Below are 21,428 nucleotides of genomic sequence, written 5' to 3'. Positions count from 1 at the left end.
GGAGAAAACCATTAAAGCAGGATCTCCTCTCTCTAAATGTGTTAAGCTTAAGAAATGTTCTGTATGTGATCCTCTCAAGGGGTAAAGGTAACTGCTGGATTCTGCTGCAGACCTGCAGTTTCTGACATGGGCATTTCATGGCTCTTCTCCCTGTTCCATGAATCAGGAATCTGTAATCTTTTATAATAGTTTACTATCAGGACAAATTGCTGAGCAAGCTGCATTGTCCTCAACCTTTGGTGAGTCTGTTTCTCTCTAAAACATTAATCTAGTCTTAAATGACAGGAAATTCCAAGCAGAAGGTATTCAAGAATCCCCTAATTAAGTTCTGAGGCCACTCTTCATACTGTGTGACTCTTGGGATTGAACAGTCTTGCATGCAGACAGCTCAAATTTTAGGAAAGACTAATATTCCTGTTTTTCAAATCCAATAAGAATAAAAGTAAAGAAGCCATTTGCTTTATCTTGATGGACTTAAACAGATGAGTACATAGCTTAAGGCGTGTTTGTGATGATAGCCTTGATGAAACAGGGATAGTAGGCAGGAATAACTGATAAGAAGGAAGTGGAACTCCTTTGTCTGTCGAAGCTATTCTTCAGCAAGGCTGCCAGCCTGAAGTGTCAGGCTAGTATTCATTAGCTCATTACAACTTTTAATAGTGCAGTAAAGCACCCAGCTGTGTTAGGAGAAGATGAATTTAATATCTGCAGGTCTGGCGCAGTTCCTGGAGTAGCCCTGACAGCACGGCCTTCAGTCGCTGCTTCGGGGACAGCAAAGCAGCCACTGGGCTCCAAACCTCTCCTCCGTCTTGCCAAGTCCATCCACCACCCAGAAATCTTCTTCTCCAAGGACAGATCCCTGTGCTACTCAAACCACTTTGCTTACCTGCAGATCACTCAGATCACTCTCTAATCTCTCAGGTTTTACCTCATGGAGATTAAACAGGGGAGAACTCAATTTACATGCAGGGCAGAGGTCAGTGACCTAACCTTTTTATTCTGGAGGGATCCTCGGTGCCCATTAAAAGAAAGAAAGAAATCTTGTTCTTCCAAGGCATTCAGAAGTCTTTACTGGCTGCTCACTTCCCATTTTTATAGGTACATCAGGAATTGCAGATGAGTGCAATTGCAGCGTACACCAATTGCAAAGGATCTCATTCCCCATGGTCCTGCCCCAGGCACTTTGCCATGCACTTCTGTGCTGCCCCTCCTCTTCACACATCCTTCCCAAGCATTTTCCTGTGCCTGTCTTGTGAGGGAGGGACTGCATGCTTGAATCTTCTATCTGTTCCAGCCATATTTTCTGACTCTAAACGAGAAGAGTGGGTTCTGTCATGATCTGGCTTCAAATTTAAATATTTTCATCCCTGTTTCAAATCTGTTATTACAGTGTAACTAGAGTGATGCACCTCACATGGGGAGATGTACTGAAGCTGTCACTGTTAGCAACTAAGTATTTGAAACATGGCATACATTTAAAATTGCTGTTGGGACTTGATCCTTACTTATCAAGATGTTCTACTTCACCTCTCTATCACCCTAGGAGTTCTTAGGGAAGGTCCTGACCATTGTCAATATACACGTAAGGAGTTGGTCTTTGTACACCTGGGCAAACAGCTCAGTAAAACTCTTATTGTGGCTACAATTAGCTATATGAGCAGATAATGTCATGTCTTCCGCCTCTTGGCTTGAAGGTCAACACAAATCAAAGTCATCATCAGTACAGTGAACAGTGCTGAGGTGTTCAGATCATAGGAAGTACAGATCTGCCTTCTGCAGACTCTTCAGCCAGGGTGACTCCATGTGATGTACACAGAGTTGGTGCACGTTATAAGCGAGTACCCTGCCAAGGTGGGTAAGGCCAGCAGAACACTTCATGAGGTTGCTGGAGAGATCGTATGAATGGCAGGAAGACTGTACCAGTTCCCCAACATTTTTCCATCTTCATTCTCTTGTTCCAAGTTTGGAAAAACAACTCTGTGTGTGTGTTTCTGGTGTGGGGGCAAATGGGCTCCAGGTTGAGGTCTCATTGCCTAAAGAGAAGGGTTAAGTCATGATAAAGCTGGAGAAGCTTTTTGACTTGCCTGAGCATCACCCCTCGGATAGGCTGCAGGCAAGAGCAGTGACCAGCTGTGACCATATCGCCTCCCTGCATCCAGAAAAAACAGCAGTTCTCTGGATGTGTGGCTCTAAGACTCAAGACTCCCATGTCACTTGTCATTCTGCTGAGGGAGCAGTGCTGGCAGTGAGCACAAGAGGACAGCTGCTTCCTTGGCTTCTAAGGAGAGAAGGATGTGCAACTTGGCAGATTGCCAGCAGAATCTGAAACCTCTCCTGCCACTTTGGCTGCTCTTAGGTTTTTTGTTACAAGGGAGAGGAGGGATGCGGGATTTGTCCAGTAAGAATGGCAAGAAGGTCTTAGGCAACTTCATGCACTACAGTAGGGGAAATTTATGGTTTCTTGACTGTTACAAACAGAAAATGCTATTAAATGTGAAGGTCCTTTGGTTGATGCAGATGATAAATACAGCCTTTTATAGTAAAGATAGCAACATATATTGGTGCTGACAAGGTGCAAACCTCTGCCCCTCTGCCCTAATTAGCTGGTTTGGTGCTGTTAAAATAAACATCAACCTATTGCTGGTTTCTCTCCTCTGACTTTACAGAGGACTGAGTTTTCACATTTCTGTTTTGGGGATTTTGTGTCTTTTGATACTTGCTGAACACGATCAGACTGAGTCTGAATAAACAACTTCCCTTCAATCTCTCAGTGTTTTACCGAAAGAACTGTGTGTGAAAACCTGTGTTGAATTTCTTTCTTCTAATCAATGTGCTGGTCTGAATTGCCTGTTACTGTGTAGCTGTGGACCATAATTTACTCTACAGTAAATCTTTCTCTTTTCCTCTGACAAAACAACAGGTATTGCATTCCTGCTGCGGAGGAGAACAAACTTGATGATGTGGTACATACCCTGCTGCAAGCCAATGGCACTCCAGGGCTGGAAATGCTTGAAAGTAATGTAATGGTAGGTTAACACTGGGAGAAGTGCTCCCATTTGAGAACCCAAGGCTAATCAGGAGGCTGGTTGGTTGGGCATTTATTTTGGTTTTGTCTTACACTGCAGTGTTTGCAGTGTTTACCCACATGGTATTTTTCTAACAAGGCTGTTATTATGTATTAATATAAAAACAGACGTGAAAGTGCAATAAATGTCCATTTTTAATACTGTCTGTAATGTATTTAGCCTCACAAAGGGAGTGGATTTAATCAATTCATCTGCTATTTTATGACATTTTATGATGCCAGCATGGATAGGAGAAACATAATACTTAAGTATTTTTGCCTGTTTATCTTTTGGATAACAATTTCTTTTAGTGTATTTAAGTATAAATACACTATACAATACACCATAACAAAAACCCTCCCTTGGTTGCCCACGTTAACATCTCACAGAAGAGCAGTAGCACAGTGGTTCAGTGCCAAGTCGGAAAAGATTGGATGGAAAGCTGAATGATCTGCATTGCTTTCTGTAGTAGCAGACAGTGTTCTGTCCTTGGGCATGTGAGTTTAAACTTGGTTTGAGGAGAGAGGCACTTCTGCAATTGTCACTCCAAATGCTGAGGTTTGGCACGTGCGGAATGGGAGAGGGAAAGCGACTGGAGCGGAGCTGTTCGCAGAGCACAGGCTTTGCTCCACGAGTAGTAGCAGGTGGTAGCACCCAGCCAGGAAGAGGACCAGAGAACTGTAAAAGAAAGTTCTGACTAACTGTTTATCTTTCTCTTTTTTTAATTTCCCTCTGTCTTTCCAGATCTCCCCAGAGATCTTGTGTAAGGAGGGGATCAGGGTGCACCGTACTGTACAGCAGAGCGGGCAGTTTGTTGTCTGTTTTCCTGGATCCTTTGTGTCCAAAGTATGTTGTGGCTATAGTGTTTCCGAATCGGTGCACTTTGCTACCACCCAGTGGACAAGTATGGGCTTTAAAACAGCCAAGGTAAGTTGAGAAAAGGAGTTAAAATGGATTCACGGCCCTGCCATCTAAAAGGACAGCAGACATTCCAGGATTGGTAGCATTATGAGAGTAGTGCAACTACATCTGTTTTTCTGGAGTACTAAATAAATTAAAAAAAAAAAACAAGAAAAGAAAAAAAGTTCTGCAAGGCATAAGATGATCCAGTGTTTTCAGAAAAGTGACTGAGTTGTTAACTGGCTCTTAAAGACTTGTGTATCTATCTATAAAAAAATTCAGAAGATTGTTATGCCTGCAGACCAGTTTGCAAGGAAGCTTTTCAAAAATCCGTTCAGAGCTAATGATTATACATTGTATTATGCTTACTAAGTTTTTTTTAAGTGATGTTTTCTAGAACCATTAGAATCTCAGGTGCAAATATCTGAATAACTGTGCTTGTTAGTTGCAATGGTAGGCAGAGTCAGTTAATACTTACAGCTGTATTGCTTGTTCTTCTCTGCCCCTTCATTCAGGAAAAACTGTTGATCAGGGCAATTTCAGTTTTACTCAACTTGAAAATCCTTAGGTTCACTGACCAGCCCATCCAATAACAGATGTAAATAAATAACCTTCCCATTCCCTTTTCACACAACTGACTGAGGCAGGTTGCCTGCAGAAACAGGTGACTTGTCCAGTCATCATGATTCTGGCTACATTTCTGTGTTCTTGGAAAAAGAATAAATGTCACTAATTGTGTGCCCAACCTTCTGAAATACACTCTGGGCTACAGATACTATTTTGGTAGTGTTTTATAGCTAAGCCATTAGTAAATTATCCTTTACAGCTTCAGACCAAGTTACTAAGTAATTACCTATAATATGTCCACAGTTAGGGATTGCTTCTTTAGGGTAAATAGAGTTCTTCCAGCCTGGTTATACTAACTGTATATTAACTCAGTTTGAAATAAAAGGTTATTTTTATTATATATTTATTTTGGGGGAAGGTGGGAATTGTGTATATCTATAAGTAAGGCATAAGAATCCTGAGCTAACCTTTCCTGTCTGAAAATACATGATTATATTAACTCCATGTGCTGTATTTATCGCTCTACTGAACACTTGTTTGATATTGTGGAAATGCTACTCCTGTATGAGACAGAAATCACTATGCAGCAATTAAACAGCTCTTGGTGCCTCAAATTTTGAAGAACAGTTTCTTTTGATTAATTTTTAAGAGCTTTGCACTGGGTAAATATAAGCTGACTGAAAATCCAGCAGATTACAGTCTATAATAACCTGCCTTGGAAACTGAAGTCACAGCTCTCACAAACTTTACAAGAACCACAGATAACATGTTTATATAAAAACAACTTTTGAGCCATCTACTGTGTTGTTCTTTTATTTCTCTTTTTTTTTTTCTTTTTCCCTTCCATTTCTGTACTCAAACTGTCTTACATTTTTAATTCTCTTTAATTTTGGAAATTATTCTTTGGCTCCTCCACTTTGACAAGGCACTTTGCCATCTTTGCCACAACGCTGGCCAGGATTGTGCTTTCCAGAGGTGGTGAGCGGTTCTGTGAAATGGGCAAGATTCCCCTTTTGGACTGTTAAATGATCTCTCTGATAAACAACTGTATCTTCTGTCTGTTCGTTCTCCACAGCAATACTGACAGTTTGATAAATTCACTTTGTTTTCATCCTGTGATACTGTGACCTGATTTTTTTATAGTGACTATCTTTATATTACTAAAATGATGTTGTTTCATTTCTGTATTGAATGGCTGCTCAATCACCTTTAATACATGGAAAAATGAAATTCTGCATCTGAAATGGCATTGATTTCAGTCTTACAAATACTTCAGAAAAATTGTTGGAATAAAGGAGTTTATATAAACACCTGTGTAAAGGGACAGTCAGGTTTAACCTAGACCATACTTGGAACAAGGTTGCTGTTTTTTAAAAAGCACCCTAAGAGCTCTTGACATTTTAAGGCAAGGATGAGAAGAAGATTTAGAGTTGTGGTGGAAGAGTGTGTGTTTGGAACGGCAAAGGGATAACTCCATAGCTTCAAATAAGGCACTGGGCAAAGTCAGTGAAACTCATTTAGGAAGCTGAAGTACAGAGAATGTTGAACTAAATGAAGGCTCTCTGGGTTAGATGTTTGGAAATAAGAGGGAATGTCTGTTTTTAAAGGAAGGCTTTGATGCTCTAGGGCCTACCAGAAACTGGGTGGGAAGAGACTCAGCTGGTACTGTAGTACAAGAGGAAGAAGTACATAGGAAAGATGGAGTTAGTCTTCCAGTTGAAGCAGCACTGCTGCACGCAGAGGAGAGTTTACAGTCCATAAGCCAGGTTTAACTCTGTGACTGAATCCCTGTGCACTGATCTCCCTGATAGGAAAACTGTGGTATTAGCACAGTATGTGCTCCGTGTATAGTACTCCATGGCCATCCATGGAAGATGATGGCAGGGGCTGGACAGATATTTCCCCACCTCCAGTTTTAACTGGGGTGAGGAACATACTTTAAAGTGCCACAGGTGTCCCACTCCTTGGCTCCTGTCACAGAGCTGTCCCACCCTGAGCACGTGTGGCTCCTTCAGAGGAAACCAAAGGGAAAGTGGTTCTACAGAGGTCTACCTGATGTCCTCAGTAGAAAAAAAGCTGTGCTGTGGTGGAGAGCAGAGATTAAGAATCTTGGAAGAGCAGTAAAATGGAAATTAACTACTGCTGTGGAAGAAGTAAATGTACAAAAATATGAGAACAGGGCAAGCACCATGGTATGGTGGCTTTTGCAGCAAGGTCATGGCCTCCAGCCCTTGAAAATTTTGGAAGTAGGTAAGGACAAGAGTTACAGCTGACAGAGTCTGTGAGCATTATTTTTAGGAGAAAAGGCGCTTAAATAAATTGAGAGGTGAAGTTCACACACCAAAAAAATAACTGATATAAATAAAACAGAGTACAGGTCAGTTTTTATCATGAAGGGAGGAGGTCTCTTTCTGCACCCCTCAGGAGTTTGTAACAGTACAGTTTCATGTATCCATAAATAACTTAAGAAGGGAAGTTATTAGCAAAACTAATCCTTTGTGCTGAGGATATTAATGGTAATGCCACTAACAATTTAAGCTATGAAGTGTTATTAGAAAGATTTCATGATACTGAGTGGTCCAAGTGAGAAAATGCTAGATGAAGTTCAGTGTTAATAAATGCTAAATTTCAATTTAAAAACATAATCCTAATGTGACAGATACAGAGACGGGCTCTGAATGATGGGCTCTTGCTACTGAGAAAAGAGGTCTTTGGATTCCTATGGAGCTGTCAGTCAAGTGCTCTGGAGTGGCATAACAAAAATACATTGAATGTTAAGAATTACAAGGAGATAGATAACAAAGATAAGCAAGATAACAAAGCAGAAACTGCTCTGGCACTGCATAGTGGTGGTTTGCACAATTCAGAGCCCCTAATTGCAGAGCTAGAAAAAGCACAGCAGAGATCAATGGTTAAAATTATTAATTAGCCTCTGCATTATATACGAGAGCACTACTCAGCCTGGAAAATGAATGACCAAGAGATGTATGAGAGCAAGAGAGATCACAAGTGTCAGGATGATGATAATTGTAATGTGAATGTTCACTGACTTTCCTGACATCGAAAAATGTGTCACTAAAAGAAATAATCAGGCAGCAGTAAAATACTGTTGTAAAATACTTACCTGTGTATTTCAGTACTGAATGGAAGAGAAAAATCTACATAGGTTCAGAAAATCAGATAAATGCAGAGGTACAGCAAGGGTGTCCCTGAGCTGTCACCCAGCTGGAGCCAACCTTGCTTTCTTCTGCAGCCACCCACTGTGGCCTTTTATCCTGGCTGTGTGTGTTGCCTGTGCAGGGTTTTGTCCTGGATCGGAGTCTGTGCTTGTGTACACAGCCTCAGACAAAGCAAACCTAACATGGAAACATTTTCCCATACCACTCCTAAACAGTGCAGCTGTTCCAACCCCAGGCAGGGTCTAACAGAGCAAATAGCTTCTGAACACTTTTCTTACCTCTAAGCCTCTTTTGAACCCTTTTTGGTCAGCAAAGGCTACTATTCCATTTTATGTGATAGTTATCACTTGAATGCAGGCAATTGGTGCTGTTAAAAATTATTAATTTTTTGATATATTGGTTATGAAAAAAGAAATACCCAGAGCAAGCAATTATACAGACTACAATACAGAACAGGGTAAAAATTAAGATAAGAAATAAAATCTTTGAGGTTGTGTGTGCTGAGTAGATCTTTGGCAGGTTTAACCACTAACCAGAAATGTCACCCTCACATTAGTCCAGTGTTAGCTCATTTGACTTCTCTGACTCTACATAAACCAGAACAGACCCCTCCACCTACTGGGAAAATGCTGCACTTCTCCCACCTGGACATTAATTTAAGGGACTTGTCTACCTAAGAATTATGAAAAGGGTTTCAGCTATCAAAATAATTTGGTTTGTATTCAGTGAAAAACATAACTTTCAAAACTTTCACAGAGAGGAACCAGTAACAGGCAGAACTGAACCCCCTTCTTTTGTCTCTTTTCCCTGACATCTGCCTGTTCTGCTAGGTTTTTTGTATGTTTTAAAAGATGCGAAATAACACCAGTCCTGGGTTTCAAGCAGGTCATATGTTACATATGTATACATTACATATCTTACACTGTTTGTACTCTGAGCCATCCAGAATTAATGAACTTGAGTGATGGTGTCAGTCCTCTTGGCCTCCACAGGGAAAATTAATTTTTAGGGAGAGAATTTTGAGGTGCTTGGAACATAAACACTTTGTTTAAGTGGGACTGTGGAAAGATTTTACTTGTGGTTGTTTTAAAAGGCTATTTTTTGCTTCAGTTTATTAGTATCAATAATACTAGTTAATTAACTTTGAATTAATTCTTGGTAAATTTTTTTTTTCAAATTTGCTTGGGACCTAATGTGGCAATTTCCCCCTGTCCCAGGAAATGAAGCGGCGCCGTATAGCCAAACCATTTTCAATGGAAAAGTTGCTTTATCAGATTGCAACAGCAGAAGCAAAAAAAGAAAATGGACCGACTCTGAGTACAATATCATCGCTCCTTGGAGAGCTCAGGTAACGAATTGGGGGCTTGCTTACCTCTTTTGTTTTCATTGACAGACTCCAGAGGTGGATGACGTAAGTAACCCCTTCAGACACCCCACTTAAACAAGCAAAAGACCAGCAGATGTACCTAAAGACAGGCACACACAGAAGAAGCAGAGCTTCCTTGGCTGTAGCTGATGTGACAGTGCCCACAGTTAGGATGTCTTAACTCTTAAGAATTCCCTACTTTAGAGACCTTAAAAAAAACTGAAACTGCACTTTGCACTGGGTTTTTGTTAATTCTTGGTGCTGAGAGTTGAGATTTCCTGATGCATTATGTGAGCTATGTGGTGCCAAGTGGTCAAACACTTTCCTTGAGTTTTTCAACCTCTTGGCATCAGTAGTCACTGTAAATCCGTGTCTGTAATGGATTTTGCACCAGGAACCCTTGTCTTCAGTATCAAGACTCTTATATTACAGGTGCAAAAGGTCCTTTTAATACAGGAAGTTGTCTTGGTTTTAAATAGTGAGTAAGAGAGCAGTCGTGCATGTATGGTAACACATCTGGCGTTAGAACTCCAACGTTCCAAAGAGTAAAAGCTTCACACTCCTTTTTCTCTCCAGTGTTAAGGACACATGTTCAGGGTTTCTATTAAGATAGGTGAGAAAAGAAAATCTAATGTTGCCTGGCTTCCTGTGTAATGATCTTCTCTTTTGTTCCCTACCATGTAGTTGCTACCTATCTTTCAAGTTTGTGACAACTGATACTCGAGATGTCAAGAAAGTTTTGATGAATGGAGTCTACAAACTGTATTTAACTAACTAGCATGTTCATTTGGAAAATTTCCAGTGACATATTGAAGGGGAAAACAGCCCATGTGTTGTTTAGTGTTCAGAAAGAAATGAAAAGAGGTGTGCTGACTGTTTTACCTGCAGGTGGCTCCCCTATGGGAATAACCACTTTCAAGTGCCTTTTTTTTCCCCTTGAAGAGGAAGTCTGCAAGTACGAAAGGCAAAACAAATGTTGGTGCTTGCTCTTAGACCATCACATCGACCTTTATCAGAGTGGTTCTCAAACTTGTTCTTATGCATAGGTTGGAATTCACTGGAGGACATGGATCCTTCCTGTGGCTGCTTATAGGAAACAAAAGCCCAAACAACAAAATATATAAAAAAAAAAAAAAGCAAAAAAAAAGCCATCTGAAGTGGAACACTGTACCATATTTTTTTTCCTTTGTTTTGTTTTGCTTGTTTGTTGTGTCTCTTGCTGCCTCTTCTCCTGATCTGCCTTGGTTGCTCAGTTTGCCCGTGCCATTTGCTTAGCTTGGCTCTCCACTCATCTTCAGCTGTGTCTGGTGGTGCACTTTTTTATCCTCCCCTTCCATCTGCTCAGCTCACTCCACACTTGCTGTCTTCCACTCAGCTCCAACCCAACCTGCTCTCCTAAAGCTGTAGAGTTCAGCACAGGAGGTATTGTCCGCCTTAGAGATGCCGCGGGTGAAGGGCAACCGGAGGGCTTGGTGGTTGTCCTTAATTGACATCTCCTTCTTTCTCCCTGGGTGTACAGCAAGATCTTCGTCTTTTGGCACAACCACTTGCCCTGCTCCCCCTTTCCTGCCTGAAGCACCTTATGGCAGCAGGTCCTTGGTTCATCTCTGCCTCATGAAGGGGCTGTTACTCCTGACAGCAACGGCTCCTCTTCCTCAAGGTGGCTTTTGGCAACTTCAGGAATGACAGTCATGTTAGCCACAGCTCCCGACTCTCCACATGGCTCGAGCAACCATCGACCTCCAGGAAGTCCTCGGCAGTCCCCACTTCTCTGTGGAGCAGTTTGAGAACCATTGGCTTGATACAGTGGTCGCTGTTAAAATCCGGAGATAGCTTTTGCGATTAGGCAGCGTTTCCCAGGCGCTGGCTGTGCCTGCCATGCTTAGGGAATGGCACCAGCCTCCGACAACACTCAGGGCTTTACTGTGTGGAGCTCAGGTTTCAGTAACAAGCGTGGTAAAGGGGTGACTGTGTGTGGCTCTGTAGTGGCTGGAGGCAGTGCCAGTGTCTAATTGTGCCCCCGTTCACAGGGACACGGAGCTGAGGCAGCGGCGGCAGCTGTACGAGGCCGGTCTCCACTCCTCGGCGCGCTACGGCAGCCACGACAGCAGCAGCACCGGCGTGGATGGCAAGAAAAAGCCTCGAAAGTGGTTGCAGTTAGAAACGTCAGAGAGGAGGTGTCAGATCTGTCAGCACCTGTGCTATCTTTCCATGGTGGGTACAACCCCTGGCCATTCCTGGGGTACTATCCCCCTTTTCTAGCATTCTATAGGGATCTATAGGCATTTGAGAGACATGGCCACAAAGCCATGTCCTGCACTCCATGCAAGACACAAAGGTGTTAATACAGCTTTTACTGCCTTGGCCAGAAGACCATAGTGGCAGCTGTCTTCCCAGCCTGCCAGAAGGGATGAACCAGTGCCCTCAGACACCTGTGAGATGTTTGCACTGCACTAGGAGGGCTAACAAAGACACTTGCAGGTTGCCAGCAGCAGTAAGTTCTGGCAAAGCAGGTCTCAGGATGAGCTGCAGCTCAGACATGCCATGAGCCTCAGGCATGCAGCCACAGCCCGAGATGAGACAATGTCTCTGCAAGCCAAATTGCAAGGGAGATGTATCCTATCCATCAAGCTATTTGCCAGCCTGTCCAAAAATTGCCCATAAACTCTCTCTCTTTTAAGAGGGAATTGCCTACTGGCTTTTGAAGGTGTGCTGACCACTGCGGTGACACTTCCAGGCTAAGAGCTGTATGCAGAACACCTACAAACACAGCAACGTCATTAAAGATACCAGAAGCCCCTCCCACTACCTTATATACCACTTACTCCCCAGAACAGGTATTGAAATAAACATAATGCAGTGCATGTAAGTCCATACTTAGTCCTTTTGGTTTGGGAGTTCTTTTTCTCTGTCATCTTTTGGGGATTTTTTTGGTTACAGATGTTAGGTTTTGAAGGGAAATTAAATGTAACTGCATATAATCAGATGTAGCTATTTTCCTCCCTAGGGTAGAATATGCTGAGTTGATACATGTCTTTAGATTACTTTTTTAAGTAGAATTAGTTTGAAGTAACCTTAAAATAAGTTTTTTTGAAAAAAACCCAAATGCTAACCAGAACCTCTTAATTCTGGTCCATTTGCTCTGGAGTAAGTTTAATCATGGGAAGGGTTTTTTCCATGTCACTCTTTTACAGTAGCTGTAATAACAACTAATATAAATAATACACAATAAAAAGAAAAACAGCTTGGTTATTAAATTCCAAGCTGAGTGTACATGCCTGGTAAGCAGCCAGCTGAGCAAATGTGACCTCTGCTGAACAAGACAGTAGTTGAGGATCCTGTGGCTAAGCTGATTACATCCTTCTTGAAGACAGCATTTTAAGTAATGGGAAACTATTCCTTTCAGGAGGTCTTTAGGACTACATAGGAGATGCTAATAAATGCATGTACTATGCTTTATAGTATATAAATTTATATATTAAATATGAACTATAATAATTTAACCCTCATTACTATTGGTGTTTTTTTTGGTTTTTTTTAAAAATTATATATATTTGCCAACATTAGCACTCTAAAAGAGATAGGTTCTTTCTACTTATTACACATCCTGAGTGATTTCAGAGTGTGCTTTACATCTCCTTCCACTACCTTGCAGTAAAATTCAGGTGTAGTAATTCAGGCCATGATTGAATACTGTGTGAAGAACACAGCTACGGTTTGGAGTTTAACTGCACTCCTTTCCCTCCACCTCTGCTCTTTTATGTAGGTTGTACAGGAGAATGAAAATGTTGTCTTCTGCTTGGAGTGTGCCCTGCGGCACGTGGAGAAGCAGAAGTCGTGCCGGGGGCTGAAGATGATGTACCGCTACGATGAGGTGAGCGTGACACCGCCTGGGGCTGGGTACCCAACATTTGTGAGGACGCTTAACTCCGCCTTTGTCCTACTGAGGCCTCAGGAAAATGGTCTTGGGTTTGGGGGTTGTTTTGGATTTGTTTTTGATGTGGGAAGAATTTCCTTTATTATGATTTAAGTTAAAAGAAAAACAGCTAAGGGAACATGATGATACAGATGAAACCTGAAGCATAAATTGCCATGTGTATGTGCCACAGAACGTAAGAAGCCACTTAATGCTTTGAGATGGAACATGAGCCTTTCCTTTCACTGGTTATGTTATGGTAACTTCTGTACTTTGGAATACCTTCCCTCTGTTGGTAACTGGAAGTTCAGCAGACTTATTCCAGTCCAGCATGAGCATCCTTTAGGACAGACTTGCAGAGCACATGCAGATGAGAGGTGCAGTAGTGGCTCCAAGCAAATGTGGTGATAAATAATCCCAGAACTCAAGATGGGGATTTAGGACTGTGCCTGGGTTCTGGGCTGAGGCTCCATGTCTCTACCTGTGAGGGGACTCTGCCCCAAAAGTAAATAGCAGAGCAGTGGGAGAAATGACATGTTAGCTCTTGGAAAGCAGCACTGGGTACAAGCAGCTTTTTAAGATGGGCTTCCCAGCATTTCTGAGCACTCCACTGCTGTCCTGTTCAAGTGACTGAAGGAAGAACAGATGCTAACTTGTGTTTTGCTTTTCCTGCTTCCTGAACAGGAACAAATAATCAGTCTTGTCAATCAAATCTGTGGAAAAGTATCTGGTAAAAATGGCAGCATTGAGAACTGTATCAGCAAGCCTACACCAAAAAGAGGACCTCGTAAGAGAGCAACAGTGGACGTGCCATCATCTAGGCTTTCATCCTCCAGTTCATCCAAAAGTGCTTCAAGTTAATCCTGAAGATGCCAACACTCTCATTTTGTCAATTTATATATATTTTTTGTAATTATTATACCATAGTTTGGAGTACTTGCTGTAGAATACAAGCTGTCTTTGCACTAGCTCTAAAGAAGATTTTCTTCTGGTTTTAGAGAACTAATTTTGTTTTAGCATTAAACTGTTGGAATTTTTTTTTTTTTGTACTTAGAATAGATAGATACAGCAGTCTGATTTTTTTAAACTGCCGTATGTTCACTGTTTTAAAACCGGCAAGGGGCTGATAAAATATTAATTTGTATTGTCCCTATGGCTGAAAAAATAAAAAAGCCTTTTTGGTAACTGTGATAAAAAGGCTTTTAACCCATTTTTTGAATAGGTTAAAGTTTGATGTGTTTTATAATTTGTTCTCCAGTCATGTGAGCAGATTTTTCTAGAGAGAAAAGGGATAGGAGACAAAAACTTGAAAGAAATTGCTTTACTTTGGCTGTCTTTTATTCTGTCACAGCAAGATAAGTTTTGTAATTTTTTAAATTGGAGAATACACACTTTCTTTGGGAGGTTATGGCAGCTGAAGACGGACTTTGTTTCCTAACTGTAGGCAAAAGGAGGAGATTTGGAGTATGTTCTCTTTTACCAGCACATCACTATGCATCTGTTTTGAGGGGGAAAAATGAAAACTTTAAAAAAACTTAAAAAAAAAAAAAAAACCTTTAAAAAAAGAAAAAAAAAAGAGGAAAAAAGACTGCCTGCCTTGAGGAGTTATGTGAGGGAAAACTGTGCCTGATTTCATTAGGAAATCCATTCTGTTATTTTTTGGTGCTGTTGGCTACTTTATCAAAAACCCTTCAATAGCATCCTTTAAAAAAAAAAAAAAGACAAAAAAAGAAAAAAAGTGATTGAAGCCATAAGTGCTTCTTTTGTCATAGACGTGCAATCTTTCTAACATTCCATTTCCATTCCACTGCTGTTTTTCACACCTTTACACAGTCAAGCATTAATTTTTGTTTTGAATTTGTTTCATTATATGATCACATTTAGAGCCACTAGCAAGTCTGCATATTTCTTTTGAATGTGAAAATGCATTTGCTTTCATCTTGTCTGTTTTTTCTCTTCATGTTGTAACAAAAAAAAATCACACCTTTTGTACATATGCCTGTAAATTTTTTTAAATACTTGAGCCTTTTCTTGGGGTGGGGGGAGGGATGGCAAAGAGACAAGATGAAGAAAAGCCTTACGTTTCACTTTCTTCATCGGTTGGATTGGATGCTTACAGGGTTTTTCTTGTAACATTTATAAGTGCTGCTTACATCACTGAACAACAACAAAAAATAATAATGGAGTAGCTGTTGCCCTTTTCTGGTTGTGTGTACAGTATGTGTGGAATAAAAAAGGGAAAATGTTTTCACAAACTGTTTTGTTTCGTAATTGAATTCAACAATACCGTAGCTACCCATATTGCACTGAGCTTGCCAGTGGTGACTGTCAGGAAAGTCCTATAATACAATTTGTTGGTTGTTGTTGCAGAAGACTGAACTGTTTTGGAATATTTAACAATAACATAAACAGAGTCAAGTGTTTTCAAATGTGGTTGTCTGGTTTTTATGGCCTTGCTGTGTACTTTTCCCTCTTGACAGTAAACTTCTGACTATGGCTTACAGTTTGACATTTAATTTATTAGCGCTGCTCTGCTCTCTTTCCTTGTAAGGGAAGACTTCATGTTGTTTATTGCCAGTTTTTTGTTTACTTTCCAGGTTTGTACTACGAGGTTTAATAAAAAAAACAAAACTTTTTTGGACATTTTGTCTGTCTTCTGGAAAGCAAGAGAGTAAAGAAAGCTCCTTCAAGATAAATTTCTTTCAACAGCTGCCTTGTTGAATAGTAAATCTCTAATTGTAGGTAGGGAGCTTCCAGCTTTCATTTCCCAGACAGGGGTCAGGGAACACTTTATCAGCTAACAGGAGAATCCTTAAGGAAACTGGCCACTGCCCAGCTGGCAAGCAGCAAGGAGATACCTCTTTCCCAGCCTTTGGCTTTGTCAGGGCAGGTCTTTGGAATAAATCTACATCACAGCTCATCCTTTTACTTACGCTATTTCTGATTACATTCCTTCCCTCTGTGCAGGAAGAGCAGGAGCCAGGAGCCTTCTCAAAGGAGAGCAGATCCCTGAAAATAGAGCATGAGACTTGACAAGCAACAGGTGTTAGACATGGTCAGACCTCGAGTTCAGAGAAATGACTGCAGAAAAAACAGGAATGAGATGCTGCCTATAGGTCCTGAGGTTTCTAAAATACACGCACTTAATTAATAATTAGGTTTATCTTCCTAGTGTAGTCAGATGTTATCATGGAAAAGCACATTACAGTGGTGCTTCTAATAACCATTCTTTTTTCCTGAGTTAGGGCCTCCTCTGTTCACTCTGTCATGGATAAAATACCTGGGTAATCAAGTAAAAGACATGGTTGGGATAGAAATTCTTTATTTTATCATCTTGAAAGAGGAATAAGTACACAATGCTAAGATACCTGCTCCACAAGGAGTGCCACATTTCCATATGCATCTCTCGTCCTTCTCGGGTTCTTATTTTTTCCTTAACACCTATAACTAAGTTGGTCCTGAATAAGAAGTGTGAGAACAGTAGACACTGCTGCATTAGTAGACAAAGGCAGGAGGCAGACAGTAGGTAGTAAAGAGTAGAAAATAACTTTTCATTTTGGTTTGAATCCTAAATCTTCAGTTGCAGCAGCTGAAAACATGCAAGGAACAATTTGGGTTCAGTATTACACATCAACTCTTAAGTACTTCCAATCAGCCATTTAAAGGTTAGTGGTCAAAGTAACTTCTACCTTTCCCCTTAAATTCTCTTATACATAGTATATACAACAGTTTTACTGCTCCCCTGAGCCCCAAGACTACTGTTAAAGTGTGTGTGCTTTAGGCATAATTTTTTTCTTTAAAAACCAACCTCCACATGACTGGCAATTTTGTAAAAAGGCAGTATTACTAAGTAAAAAGATCTGGCTGTTATGCTTGGTTAGCAAATTGTTACACAGGCAAGCTCTTCATTCACTTGTTCATTCATTCAGAAGTCATTCTTAAAGGATATGGTTTTAAGATTCAAATAGTTTGAGAGTCACTTTCATCACTGCCATCTGAAGCACCCTTTCTCTCAGTTACAGCAGCAAGGGCAGTGTCCACTTGAACCTCCTCTTCGTCAGACTGAACCACGGGGGACTCTCCTTCGCTCGCGTCCTGGCTGGCGGAGTCGGTGCAGGTCGAGGACAGGGAACAGAGTTTCTGCCGTAACTCAGACTGGCTCGGCACCTGGAGACTGATCTCATTCACGTAGGTGTTGGAGTCGGGCCCTGAGAGGTGGGAAAACAACAGCAACAGTCAAGCTCTGGCTCAGCAAGGGGATTGAGAAGTCAATAGATTATCAGCTCAGCGCTGGTTAGGGAGTCACTTTTAGGTTGCTTTCCCTCTTTTGCAAGGCATGAAGAGGAAAACCCCCCCCAGTAAACACAGTGCAACAGAGCTACACAGATTGGAAATTTGAAGCCAAACAACAAGGAAGCAGGAAATGACATCATCAGTTTTAATGAAGATGCAAAAGCAAATTCAATTCAGCATGAAAGCAATCCTTCGGTAGAGCTATACCACATCTCAAGTGCATAGGAGAGGGATTTTAAGATTCTGCATCCTTCATATCCTGTGCAAAAAAGACTTGTAAGGAAGTTCAGTGTAACACTGTTTGCTTGCAGTTTGAGTTCAGGTTTCAAAATGAGATTTTCTTCCCTGAATGGCTGCTGACAGCAAAAAAGTTAAAATGAGGAAACACCTAAACTTTCAATATGATCTGCCAAAGAAAACCTTTTTTTCCTTCTCTCCTTTACCTAAAAAAGTGTTTCTCCATAGTCAGAGCACCCAGCTTCATCTGGTAACTTTAGTGAGAAAATTCTCTTTAAAAATTCACTAAGAAGTTTTTTAGAAGGGTCAGAGGGATATGAGCACACCTTACCTCTGCTCAACTGTTTGCAAAGCAGTTCAAAACACATTATCTATGCCTGCTTCTTGAATACCTGAGTTATATTTTAACACTAGAAATTTTGGAAAACCTGCCTTACATGGTGTACACCAGCACACATTATATCAATTTACTCAACACAGAGGAGTTTTCAGGAGTGATAGAACTTACTCGATTTTGCAGTTTAGCTTACTGTCGCGAAATGTTGGAAAGCCAATGTCCATAAGCTGGCAATGTTTATAGCAAGGCAAATTTGAAAATATTTCAATGTCTTGAGCTGATTCTCATTTTTACTAGTTTTTTTAATAACTTACCTGTATTTTGTGGTGTTCAGCCCAATTCTCAAACAAACCTTGCCCTGTCAACCCTTTGCTTTGACAGCAAAATGAAGAGTTACCTTTTAAGTCATCTCATTTTTCTAAGAATAAAGATTATTGCATATTTGGGTTGATGCTGAGGTGCCAGGTTCTTAAAGCAAGTACAAAAATCCCTTAATCAGAGGGAAATAAAATGTCGGGAACCGCAAGAGCAAGATTCATGAGACTTACACTGCAGTAGGGTTGCAGTGCTGGAACATTATTAAAGCACAGATACATTATATTGCAGTGTATGTCCACATATAGACACTGTACATATATGCTGTAATATTTAGATTACAGCATAAAACAAATAATGTATTTTTTTCAAAAGCTAATGCATTTATCTACTTAGTTAAAAAAGTAGTTTCTGCACTTCCTTAGATAATCCAGCTGACACTGTTTGCTGTTAAGACATGAAGCTTCTTGGTCCAACATCTTTGCCAAACAGCCAGCAAGGGGAAAACAGTCCTAGATTCTGCAATTACTGGCAAGCTCAAATGATGATCAGCTTTAATAATGCACAAAGTGGATGCATATGCAAAACTACCCATCTCAATTCAGTTTTTCAAATGAAACACAAAAATCTGAACTTTAGTAAGTCAAACGTGCCTTGACCGTTTACCACAAGCTTTTCATGTTCACAGCAGGTGTTAATCACCTTTACACAGGGAGTACTGTAAGTTCTTCCATAAAAATATTTCAATCTGTATTTTCAGAAGAAATCAAAAGGACCTTTAAAGGAATTTCATCATCTCCTGCAAGAAAAATAATTTTGGCTCTTTTGAGGAAAGGCATTTTAGCACTTAAGTTTTTAACTAGGAAAACACTTCCATGGCAGATGGAAGATCCAGTATTGAGACACTAATTCTCAGTGTATATGTAAACTGCTAGATTGAACTTTGTCTCTCTATCTCTCACCGAAGATCTTGCATTATACAACTGGTCCAAATTTGAAAAGCAACATTCTGGACAAATTCTAAGCAATCATTATTAAAAATAAAAGCCTAATTACTGCAAGATTTCTGTTGATGTTTGTCAAAACATCCTCTATTAACTCTATATTGGGAAAAACACCCCTCAAGCCAGTATGTAACACTGTGATAAACACAACAGGGAGCTGCAGTAAGAAAAATGAGATTGTCTGGAAATACCACATAGTTTTGCAGCAACTCCCTTGTACAGCAACTAAATGTTAATGTTCTGAGAAGCACTAATGAAGAACAGTCACTCTGCACCAAGTGTGATGTTTTATGAGATAGCATCACCCATTACAAATGAGAGCAGTTCAGGTGGTTTATCACTGTCTCTAAGCAGGCTGTCACTACAAGTAGCATACCCAGCATCGGAGACAGCACATTATTGTCTTCGCTTCCTGAGTTTAAAAAGACGTCGAGTGCTTCCTGGTCAGACATGTCCATTAGGTCCATCTGCTCCAGCATGTCCACATTCACCTCCATGGAAGACATACTTCCAATCGGTTCTGCAGGAGAAACAGTGGAATGAGTGAACTGACAATCAGCTACAGGAGATTATTACCTACCAAGGCTCCAGAGGCTGCTGTAATTGTCTGCATTGGCAATAACTAAACTTAGGAATGGAAGGAGCCCAACCACAGGAGCTGCTCAGCAGCAACCTCAGCCCAAATCCAAGAGCACTCTGTGCAATCTTTGTTGTGAAACTAACACCCATTACTGCTTTTGTAAACCAAAACATTTTTAGCAGTGGTATTTATAGCAATAACCTTCTCAGAAATAAGCTGAGATGGGACTCAGGCACTATGATTGAAACTTTCCATTTTGGAACACTCCTTTTCAATTTTCTCAACCAAAACTCTCCTTAGAGCAAAACAAACACATTTAAGGACACAGTCACTAAATGTCAATATACAAGGGACTTAGAAATTCAGAAACCAGGATTAATGTTAACAGAGAGCAGCTGTTCTCTCTAATCTAAGAAAATACAGTAGTCTGTAAAACCCAGGCTCGTGCTCAGTATCTTCTCTCAGCATGGATATTTCACATCATTAATCACTCAAGCAAATTACTTATTACTGTCAATACAGTACTGACAATTTTCAAGGGAAGTAAATACTTGGATGAGCATCTTCTTCCTTGAAGAGCAAAACATGCAAGCAGGAAACAAGTAAGTTCAGGGCCACTCAGACTGAAGTCCAGCTGCTGCATAGTATTGAATTATGGCAACGAGCAGTTTACTTGTTTATCTAAATTGAAACAATTACATTATTGAAAGCCTTCATAGATGAACTGAGATGAAATTCTGTAATTTGTTTGGGGGATTTTTTGTTTTTCAAATATCCTATAGCTTTGCAGTTTTACATGTACTGCAGGTTCAAATCTTTCAGTAAAACAGTATATTTGATACACTTGGGTTCCACATTATCCTAAAAAGCTGAAGTTCCAAATTTTAGGCACCCAACACTCTAACAGAGCTGTGTCCAGTACCAGCCCACGACAATGTCCATGTTTAGTCTAAAAGACAACATACTACAGAAAGCAGGAGACTCAAACTGAGTTCCTCCCCTGACCATGAATTTAGATTTACATATCCCACCTCTCATTAGCCACTCATGCAGAGCATCTTGCAGGTGAGTATTTATAGCACTCATGCAGAGAAATGGAAAGCTTGGATTGTATTCCCCACTCTGACATTACAAATGATAGCAGAACTGCACTTGGACCAGGGACAGAATATCTACATTTTTTTCTGCCATATGAATGCATAATTGCCCACTGGCTTCCTTACTGGTCCAACAATCCCTGCATTTTGGCCTAACAGATGGAAACCTCCCACACAGAATTCCCTGTAATCTCTGGAATTTTTGTGCTTTAACCAGTCTGGAGATGCCAGACTTGTGTCATTTCATAGTAAGGAGAGCACTTCATGTGACCTCCTGTGTCCTGATCACACCCAGTGGGAATAGCTGCCACCTGGGAACTGCTCAGAAATGCAGAGCTTTCCTCTGCACTGTTTTCTGTGGCATCTCCTTGCCAAATGACAATCCCAGGCCTTGGAACTCCAGTGGACAAAGCAGCTGCCTCCATCCATATCTTATACACAGATGCACTCTTCATCTGCAGAGAAAAATGCTGTTCCAGATCCAGTTCAGAGCTCTGCATTTCCTCTGACAAGGAGCAGAGTGTGACTAATCTTCTAAGGTATCCAGTACCCCTGGGACACAAAGTTTGTTT

The 21,428-nt window shown here is 40.7% G+C and overlaps 2 protein-coding genes across 2 annotated transcripts in view; one reads left to right on the top strand and one right to left on the bottom strand.

Moving 5' to 3' along the window:
* Nucleotides 1-15,628, top strand: part of JARID2 (jumonji and AT-rich interaction domain containing 2) — a 209,601-nt gene extending 193,973 nt beyond the window's left edge. Inside the window, exons 13-18 of the mRNA XM_086900497.1 lie at nt 2,921-3,026; nt 3,810-3,992; nt 8,929-9,059; nt 11,108-11,291; nt 12,844-12,951; nt 13,678-15,628. Of these exons, the coding sequence (XP_086756623.1) occupies nt 2,921-3,026; nt 3,810-3,992; nt 8,929-9,059; nt 11,108-11,291; nt 12,844-12,951; nt 13,678-13,854 (889 nt within the window). The 3' untranslated portion in view covers nt 13,855-15,628. The remainder of the gene's footprint in view (nt 1-2,920; nt 3,027-3,809; nt 3,993-8,928; nt 9,060-11,107; nt 11,292-12,843; nt 12,952-13,677) is intronic.
* Nucleotides 15,629-16,298: 670 nt separating this feature from the next.
* DTNBP1 (dystrobrevin binding protein 1) overlaps nt 16,299-21,428 on the bottom strand; it is a 61,014-nt gene continuing 55,884 nt past the window's right edge. Inside the window, exons 9-10 of the mRNA XM_023919672.2 lie at nt 19,556-19,699; nt 16,299-17,201 (exon numbers count right to left, since the gene is read on the bottom strand). Of these exons, the coding sequence (XP_023775440.1) occupies nt 16,954-17,201; nt 19,556-19,699 (392 nt within the window). The 3' untranslated portion in view covers nt 16,299-16,953. The remainder of the gene's footprint in view (nt 17,202-19,555; nt 19,700-21,428) is intronic.

Source organism: Cyanistes caeruleus, chromosome 1, assembly GCF_971803275.1.
Source record: "Cyanistes caeruleus chromosome 1, bCyaCae1.hap1.1, whole genome shotgun sequence".
NCBI lineage: Eukaryota > Metazoa > Chordata > Aves > Passeriformes > Paridae > Cyanistes > Cyanistes caeruleus.
This window is presented reverse-complemented; position numbering and strand designations above follow the sequence as displayed.